The sequence below is a fragment of the Muntiacus reevesi genome, chromosome 7, assembly GCF_963930625.1.
Source record: "Muntiacus reevesi chromosome 7, mMunRee1.1, whole genome shotgun sequence".
Lineage (NCBI taxonomy): Eukaryota > Metazoa > Chordata > Mammalia > Artiodactyla > Cervidae > Muntiacus > Muntiacus reevesi.
Window position 1 is genome coordinate 96,342,012 of NC_089255.1, and position 9,536 is coordinate 96,351,547.

Consider the following 9,536-nt stretch of genomic DNA (forward strand, 5'->3'; position numbering starts at 1 on the left):
TGTCTATGTGAGACTAAAAATTCAAGCACCCAGATGTTTTATGACTATTCAAGCTATTTTTAAATAATTTGGAAATGCAGAAGTGTTTAGCGTCTTGCAGAAACACACCTGGATACATGCCTATTTTTAACACCATGTCAGTGTATTTGAATCGGCCGTTTTGTCATCAATAACAGCTTAGCAGTTACTAGAAGCTTCCACATCACTGCCTCCATTAATACCACTGTACATAGTGTCAAGACCTGAAAGGTAAAATAATAATGTGATTTGTAAAGGCTCTAAAGTTCTGATGAGGACCTTAAAACAGAATCCCAGCTTTGTGAAGTATTGTTAACTCTCGTTCAAATATGTTTGCAAAATCTAAATAAGTTATTTTCACTGGTTCTTTGAGCACATACCTTTTTTATCCTATAGATGGTTTCTGAGGTTAATTTTTAAATTATGATTTCCTCCTTAGCCCTTGGGTGATATATAGGGAGATAACTGGCAGCCGACAGGAGTCCTTTCTAAGTATACGTTGGAGCGCGAAAGATAATAATGTGAATGCCAGCCTGTGCACACACAACTGTCTCTACTCCCCTACCCCCAGAGCGGATCACGGGTTCCTCAGGGCGGCGGGGTGATTTTCACATGCTTGTCTGAACTCTCTCATCCTTTGGGATTAATGATGCATAGAAGGGCAGTAGGGTTCTTGAGCTGCAGCGTGAAAGCTAAATGGGGAACATCGGGATCCCCCGCGGTCTTGTCTTCCTGAGGAGAAGGTCCCTGGCGGCCACTGGATGCGGCTGAACCACAAGACAAGTAACCAGAACCAGAATCCAACTCAGCCGAAAACTCGGGAGGCTGAACAGAGGCCTCGAACTTGGTAGAAGGTCTTAGCAATTCCCCTTCCGAGCCCCAAAGTTGCATGAGGCCAAAGTGTATAGGGGTTTTACTTTATGTGACTATTTATTTATTATTTTGATTCTCTAGCAAAGCTTTTCAGGGTGGGGGGGAAATAGTTACACAAGTTCCTTCTGACTTTGCCTCTGGATACGTTTCTCATGACTGGTACCATTACAAAAGACTTGCTTTTGAATTCTCTTTTTCACTTACTATAATACTTTCTGTTCTTTGGAGGTTATTAAAAATGGATAAAATAAATTCATTTCTAACTTTGTAAAAAATGTGTCAATATCTGTAAGGTTGATCTGACACCAGAGTGTGTGTGTTCTTTTCAAAAAGGCGAGTCCTCCAGATGGGTGTTTACAACTGCCCGCTTTTTAACAACCTGGGGCTGTGTTGCTTCTACGCCCAGCAGTACGATATGACTCTGACCTCGTTTGAACGTGCCCTTTCTCTGGCTGAAGATGAAGAAGAGGTAGCTGCCGTCTGGTACAACTTGGGACACATTGCTGTGGTACGTTGTTTCCCTGATAGTTTCTGTTCTAGGAAAGGTAGCCACATGTTAGCTTTGAAGAAGTTTTCACGTACTGGAAATCCAGGTTTGGTTCCAGTCCTTGTACCAACTTAGAGATTGCTGGGAGTCACCCACACTTGTTTTACATCCCCAGGTAATCCCCTTACATACAGGTCACACCAGGCTCCTTGTCGGGGCGTGTCGTTTTCTCTGCGGTGGCAGGAGAGGTGTGTGTGGGGCGAGGAGGTCGGAGGCGGCAGGAGGAAGTGGCCGGATTTGTGTGTGCAGTTTGCGCTCTTCTCTTACAGGGGGTGGGCGACATGAACCTGGCCCACCAGTGCTTCCGGCTGGCTCTCGTGAGCGACAACAGCTTTGCGGAGGCCTACAACAACCTGGCCGTGCTGGAGATGCGGAGGGGCCACGTGGAACAGGTCGGCCAGCCCTGCGGGCCACGGACAGCCTGCTCGCTTCCCAGAGCAGCTGCTGTGTGCAGCCGTTTTCACACGTGACAGTTTCAAAGCGAGCTCTGGGGTCTGACTGCTGGGGTTTGAGTCCCAGTATTGGCAGCGTGACCTTGGACAAGTCACTTAACCTTTCAGTGTCCAAAACAGAACGCTCGCGTTTATTAGGGCAAAACTGCGCCTCCCCAGTCTATCCTATCATTGTGACTCATTCCACCGTTCACAGCCCACCCCACCGTCTGCCACCCTGCTGCTCAGGCCTGCATCCTAGGACCACCCGCCCTACACATCCTAGGACCCCCTCCCACCCCCCCAGAGACCTCTCTTCCAACTGCCCCTTCCCCGCCACCCCGTGCCTCTAGTGGACCCCTCAGTGCCACGCACACACCCTCAGCTCTCTGCCGCTCGCCCGCTCCTCCAGGCCGCTGTCGTCGCCCGCCTGGATGAGTACAGGAGTCTGCTGGCTATGGTCTTTGTCTCCACTCCCATCAGCAAGGAAGTGCACCCTGTAATGTATTTTCCTCAGCTCAGCCTCAAGGGTGTGCTTTAAACAGCAAGGTTATTTCATCACTACTTTGCTTAGCATCCTCCAAGGGCTCCTCCCTGCCCTCGGAATATGTGAATAGTTCGAACTTCAAACCTTAGCCTTCAGGGCCCCACGTTGTCTGGCCTCTGGGACCCCCTGAGACCACCTCTGCCACCAGGTTGCTGGCTGCTGGGTGGGCCCGTTCCTACTGTGGGGCCTTTGGGATAGACTCCTTTCAGATCCCACAGGGACCCTTTTCTTTTTACCATTCGGGTCTTGGCTTAATTACCACCCGTTCAGAAAGACCGCTTGACCGTCAGTCTAAAGGAGCCCTCGGTATCATCCCCTAGTACTTTCTCCTTCTCTGCCTGTCATTTTATCAGATGTTTCCAGTCCCTGCGTGTGGGGTGCAGAGGCTGGCCATGTGAAAGCGGGGACCTTCTCTGTTCTCACTGCTGTGTTTTCAGCATCAGAACCTCTGCTTGGCACTACGGAGGTGCTTAGTGTGGGTAGAGTGAGCAGATGATAAATAAAATAGTCATCACAGCGGCTGACCTAGAGGGGTTCTGGGGAAGGTGAGCCTCTTGTGCATGTAAAGCGCTCGGAATAGTAAAGTCACATGATAGATGCTTAATAAGTTATATTTTGTTATCATTTACCTAATGGGAAGTTTAAAATGCTAAATACGCTCATACCGTATTAATGACATTCAAGATAAACAGCTGCTCCTTTCCCTGTGTCAGAGATGATGAAACAGGCTAGAGAGGGTGAGTAACTGACCGAGGTCGCAGGCCCGGCACACAGCACGCCGGGACGATGACCTCCAGCCTGGTCTCCGAAGCGTGTTGCTAAGCCTGAGAAAACAGGCAGAGAGACCTCAGTGGACGCTGCCGTCCTTGCACAAACCTTCCCCAAAGTAAATAGAATGGCTGCGTGTTCTGTAAACAAAAGCTGACTGCTCTCAAGTGGGAACTTTTTCTCTCGTGGAACTTTGTATGCATCTGAAGCAAGTGCTTCTTATGATTTTCTCTGTTTCCTTGTTGGTGATTTTCTTTCCCTCCTACTTATTGTAGTCTCTATGGTATGCAATTGATTAGAAATGTTTCGGTGAAATGTTTCACTATTATTAAAAATTATACTTCACTGCCTCTGGAGAAGGACATAGCAACCCACTCCAGTATCCTTGCCTGGAAAATTCCGTGGACAGAGGAGCCTGGTCTGCTGTGGTCCATGGTATCTCAAAGAGTCGGACAAGACTGAGCACATACACACACACTTCAATTAAAAGAAACTAGCAAATCATAAAATTAATATCTGCCATCTTATATAAACTTATTTTCCTTTAAAAAAAAGATTCAAGGATTTGTCCTCAGGGTCATGCATAGAAGTTTAGCTACAAGTCGGAAGGCTGTTTTGGCAGCTTAGGAACGCCGATGACAGCGAGCGTACAGGCTCACGTCGCTCCGTGGTCTCTACAACGAGGGAGCCTTTGAGCCTGTAGGCGGCAAAAGATGCCGTGAGTTTCGTCTTTTGAGTGCTTTAGAGAACGGAAGGCTTGTCATTTTCAGTTTTCTTCAGCTGTCGTTTTCAGGTCAGCAGTATAATAAGTGCTTGCTCATTGTCGCCCAGCACCGAACGTGGCGATCTGAGTTTGCAGTGGTTTCTTAATGACTTTGGTTGTTGCATTAGAGGAGGTACTTGAAAGGCTACTAAATCAGTCAACAGCAACAAAATCTAGATTGGCAAAGACTTTTTTTTTTAGCATTGAGAGGACCATATTTTGAGTTGTACATCATATTGAAATGTAAATTATAAGAACAGTGGTTCTCACATAACTTGTCAATTCTATTCTTTTCTCCATATTTTGAAGCATTTTATTTGTAATATAACTTTGACAAGATATAAGGAGTTAATTGTATATCTGTAAATTGTATTTCACAGAAATTCATCCATATTTATCACAGAATCATGTTTTTTAAAGTCCTTTCCTGGGTAAAGTTTTCTTCTACCGAAAAAAAATCACCAATATAGTGCTAATATATGCTCATATGCCTTTGGTCTCTCCTTTTTTTTCTTTTCTAAACAGGCAAAAGCACTGTTACAAACTGCATCATCTTTAATACCCAATTTGTACGAGCCACATTTTAACTTTGCAACAATTTCTGATCAGGTATTCTCTCTCTTTATCAATTTATCATCTGACCTATTTGTTTTCTTCTTTTGTGTGTGTGTTTGTTTTCTTCCTTGGTTTTAAAAATTGTACAGATAAATAAGGACATTCTAACTGTAACTTCCTAAGAAAAATGATTTTCTAAACACTTCATTATTATGTACACATATGTCTTCATTTTAAGGGAATGTTTAATACACTTTAAGTATATTTATCACTGAATATTAGTTAAGCTTAATACCACTATGGATTGCAGAAGAATTATTTTATATTTTAAAAGATGACATTTAATCATTGAAAAACTGCTCATTAACTCCTGATTTGGGGAGCATTTAGTAATTAGTGTTTATTACAGGGAAATCCTGTGTACCATTTGTAGGTCATATAGTCACCAAGTCTAGCATGATGCTATAAAATTAGGGATATTAGTGAAAGCTCTTTCAGCAACTAACAATATAGGAGAGAAGCAACTGCCGATACTGTTACAAGTCAGTTAACATCTAAGAGCTAAAAGAAACCGTGTGTCCTTTTATAATAAGAAGAAAGAAAGAAAAGTCATCTAATAACTTTTCTTTGCAAGCCTTCCTTTAACATGGAAGATGAATTTTGAGGATAAGGAAATGGCTAAAAATGTTTGCTGATGTGAAGGCTCTTTCTTTATGGACCCAAAAAGTTATAAAAATCACTTTTCATAACATGAATGTGAGCTCATTCACTCTGTTTTCTGTTTTGAAGATAAAACATGCTGTTTTTCATGAACTGTCATTTTGACTGCTTGTTAAGTGCTGGTCACTGTTCCAGGCACTCTCCATACCTCTGATTCTCTCAGCAGCCCTGCGATGCAGGCAACCCTTACCTTCCCTATGCATTCTTTCCTACCACTGATGTTCCACTTGTTGAACTTGTATGAACAACTGCTACATACCAGGTGCTGTTGTAGGCACAGACGATAGCAGTGAATAAATCATTCAGAAACTTCTGCGTCATGCAGCTTACGTTCTAATGGAAGCCAAGGCTTTGGAACTCAAAAGACCTCTGGAGCTCCATGGCAGTGGCAGACTCAGGATTCACACCCAGCTCCCACGTGTTTCCCAATGCACTGTGCTTCCACTTGGGCTTCCCTGGAGGCTCAGACGGTACAGAATCAGCCTGCAATGCAGGAGACCCAGGTTCAGTCCCTGGATTGGGAAGAGCCCCTGGAGGAGGGAATGGCTACCCACTCCAGTACTCTTGCCTGGAGAATCCCATGGGCAGAGGAGCCTGGCGGGCTACAGTCCATGGGGCCGCAAAGAGTCGGACATGACTGAGCAGCTAAGCATGCACGCACATGCTGCCCATTAGTTAAACCACAAAGAAGCTGTGATTACTTTCAGGAGTGTTATTAAATTTTAATGATATTTAATGCAAATGGAATATTTCTGTCAGCAAAAGTCTACACTTCCATAAGAGAAACTACTGTGTTAAAAAGAAATGCTATGATTTAAAAAAGAAAAGATAACTTTTTGGTTCATATGTGTGTTACCAAAAAACTACCAGAAGTGAATGATCTGTATTTTTTGTTTGTGTGTGCACACACTGCAAAGCTCTCTCTTTATAGAAGTGTACACATGAATCAAGATACATTCAGATGGACTCAGATGCTCTATGTGTTTTTCTTTGGGGCTGGATTTTACCAAAAAGTTTATTGAAAATCAGAGATACCCTTTATGAATTTTAAAAACCGGATATCTTCCCAACATTACTATGCTGCTAAGTCACTTCAGTTGTCTCCGACTGTGCGACCCCAGAGACAGCGGCCCGCCAGGCTCCCCCCTTGCCTGGGATTCTCCAGGCAAGAACACTGGAGTGGGTTGCCATTTCCTTCTCCAATGCATGAAAGTGAAAAGGGAAAGTGAAGTCGCTCAGTCATGTCCGACTCCTAGCGACCCCATGGACTGCAGCCCACCAGGCTCCTCTCTCCCGGGGATTTTCCAGGCAAGAGGACTGGAGTGGGGTGTCATTGCCTTCTCCTGCCATTATGCTAGCAACCTTTTAAAACCTCTCAGAGCATGTTATTATATCTTAAATACGATAGTTTTTACTCAGGTTTTCTGTCTTAAGAGAGATTAATCTAACCAAAACATCATGGCCTGTGGTAAATTACAGACTGAACTGATTTGGCTGTTTTAGCATGCAGATGTCAATTTATTTTTATGAGACTATCAGTGACAGGAAAAGAAAACAGGTTTATGAGTTCATAACTAGACTGTAATGGAGCAGAAATTATTTACATGATTGGTTATTTTTTTCATACTTTTTCAAGGCTGAATTGTAATCTAGGTGAAAAAATTTTTATATCAAAGTAATGCAATCAAGCAATTTACCTTGGGTTTTTACATTTTGCAGATACTATGTTTTTTTTTTTTTTAATTCATTTCTTATTTTTTCTGGTTGTCATTCCATGGTCTTATTCTGGTCTGCTATTCCTTACAGATTGGAGATCTACAGAGGAGTTATACTGCTGCTCAGAAGTCTGCGGCAGCATTCCCAGCTCACATGGACACGCAACGCTTAATCGAGCAGTTAAAGCAGCATTTTGCTACGCTCTGATTTTTCCTCAGTTAAATATATTCGTATATATGTATTTAGGGAAAAAGCAGTATATTTGTAATACAAACCTGTGCTTGATATTAGTGAAGGTGACGTAAGGGGATTTAAACCAGAATGTTTAAAACTGTACAATAATAATAAGATAACATCATTTTTAAAAGACAAGATTTAATCGTTTGTAAGCAGATTGTGACCTCCTCCACAGTATATGGTACATGTTTGTTTACAATGTTTACAAAACATTTTCATGAATTTCTTCAAATTGTTAAAAATACACATTGCTAATGTCCTTTAGTTGGCCATTAGCTAGCATGTAGCTTAAGAGGTGTGAAATCTGCCTTTAAAGTTGCACTTTTATGGCTAAAAATTATATACTTACCCTTGGTACAGACTTTAGAAATTAAAGGTTGTATTTAAGGCTGTTTTTTATGAAATGCTTTGTGAGACATTTGACATTTTCTTATATATTATGCTTTAAATAAATGTGTATAAAGCACCATCCTTCTGTTACTTTTCATGAGTTTTTTGTTTCAGTCATTTCAGATGAAACACGTTTTCCAGAAGTCCGGAAATGAAGTCTTAGAAATCAAGTCATTATCCTAATTTTATTTTAAATAATGTATTGTCAATTTTGCTTTTTCCTGAGAAGCAATTTATGGGATATCATGTTGTCAGTCTAAGAATGTCAGGACTAGGAGTGGAGTCATAAGCCACAAGTCCCGCGTGGTCAGCCCCGAGAGGGTTGGGGGATCCAGTGCCGAGAGTGGTAACATCCTAGGAAGGCTCTGCTCTCCGGTGTTGGTGGAGCGCTCACTGACGGCCTCTCACAGGGAAGTGCGTTCAGGGGCGGGGCCGCTCACGGTCCTGCTTGGCCTGTGGGATCTGTCCATGGCACTTCTCATTTTTAAACTTTGTGAAAACCACTTCACGGCTATTTGTTTCTGACGATATAAATTGTGCTGCTTAGCTGATGGAACACAGAGGTGTGAATGCAGAGCATAAGATTGTCAGAGGCTGGAAGTAACTTCAGAGAATATGTCGATGAATCTCACCGCGGGGAGGAGGCCAGGCCCCGAGTCACACCTGCCCCGGCCCTTCAGGCTGGAACCTCTGCTGGTTGTCCGTGAGAGGCTACCGCTTGTTTGGCTCGCGAGAAATTCCTCAAGCACTGTCAAGTTTCCTAACTCAATTCAGTATTTAAGTTCAAATTTTATATTATGAATTGTTTTCTTAGTTAATTTAAAATAGGAACTAGTAACAGTGGCTAGCATTTACCAAGGATGTTGTGTGTACCGAGCACTTCTCAAGCCCTGACATTTCTTCCCCATTGCAGTTCTGTGAAACGCTATTATTCCCATTTTTTTGTGAGAAAAATGAAGCGCAGAACAATCAAATAGCTTGCCCAAGTTGTCAAGCTCAGTAAGTGGCAGAACTGGGATTCCAATGCACATTTACTCTAGTGGTTAAGAACACATATGTGGGAGCCAGGTGCATATTATTTATAAAGAAATGGTATAAGGTAGACTGCAGACTTCTGTGCAGACTCTGATTATGTGTTTTTAACTACCGTGTCAAATCTCTTAGTGTCTCTTCTGTAAATAAAACTATCATTTAAAATGACTGTTATATGCATTAGTAAAATGGAATAATAAGGGGATATTAACCACTTTGATGAACAGTATTACATAGGAACCTGGAATGTTAGGTCCATGAATCAAGGTAAATTGGACGTTATCAGGCAGGAGATGGTGAGAATAAACATTGACATCTTAGGAATCAGTGAACTAAAATGGACAGGAATGGGCGAATTTAACTCAGACGACCATTATACCTACTACTGTGGGCAGGAATCCCAGAGAAGAGATGGAGTAGCCCTCATAATCAGCAGAAGAGTCTGAAATGCAGTAGTTGGGGGTTACCTCAAAGATGACAGAATGATCTCAGTTCGTTTCCAAGGCAAGTCATTCCGCACCACAGTAACCCAAGTCTATGTCCCTACCACCGATGCTGAAAAACTGGAGTTGATCAGTTCTGTGAAGACCTAGAAGACCTCCTGGAACTAACCAAAAAAATAGATGTTCTATTCATCACTGGGGACTGGAATGCAAAAGTAGGAAGTCAAGAGATACCTGGAGTAACAAGCAAGTTTGGCCTTGGAGAAGAAAATGAAGCAGAGCAAAGGTTAACTGAATCTGCCAAGAGAATGCATTGGTCATAGAAAATACCCTTTTTAAACAACACAAGAGAAGACTTTACACACGGACATCACCAAATAGCCAATACCGAAATCAATTTGTTTACATTCTTCATAGCCGAAGATGGAGAGGTTGTTTACAGTCAGCAGAAACAAGATCTGGAACTGACTATGACTCAGATCATCAGCCTCTCATA

At 42.6% G+C, this 9,536-nt stretch overlaps 1 protein-coding gene across 1 annotated transcript in view; it reads left to right on the forward strand.

Moving 5' to 3' along the window:
- The window catches only part of TTC8 (tetratricopeptide repeat domain 8), a 55,292-nt gene extending 47,651 nt beyond the window's left edge, over positions 1–7,641 (forward strand). The window contains exons 11-14 of the mRNA XM_065941040.1: positions 1,225–1,399; positions 1,708–1,830; positions 4,473–4,556; positions 7,029–7,641. Coding sequence (XP_065797112.1) covers positions 1,225–1,399; positions 1,708–1,830; positions 4,473–4,556; positions 7,029–7,145 — 499 coding nt within the window. The 3' untranslated portion in view covers positions 7,146–7,641. The remainder of the gene's footprint in view (positions 1–1,224; positions 1,400–1,707; positions 1,831–4,472; positions 4,557–7,028) is intronic.
- The last annotated feature ends 1,895 nt before the right edge of the window (positions 7,642–9,536 follow it).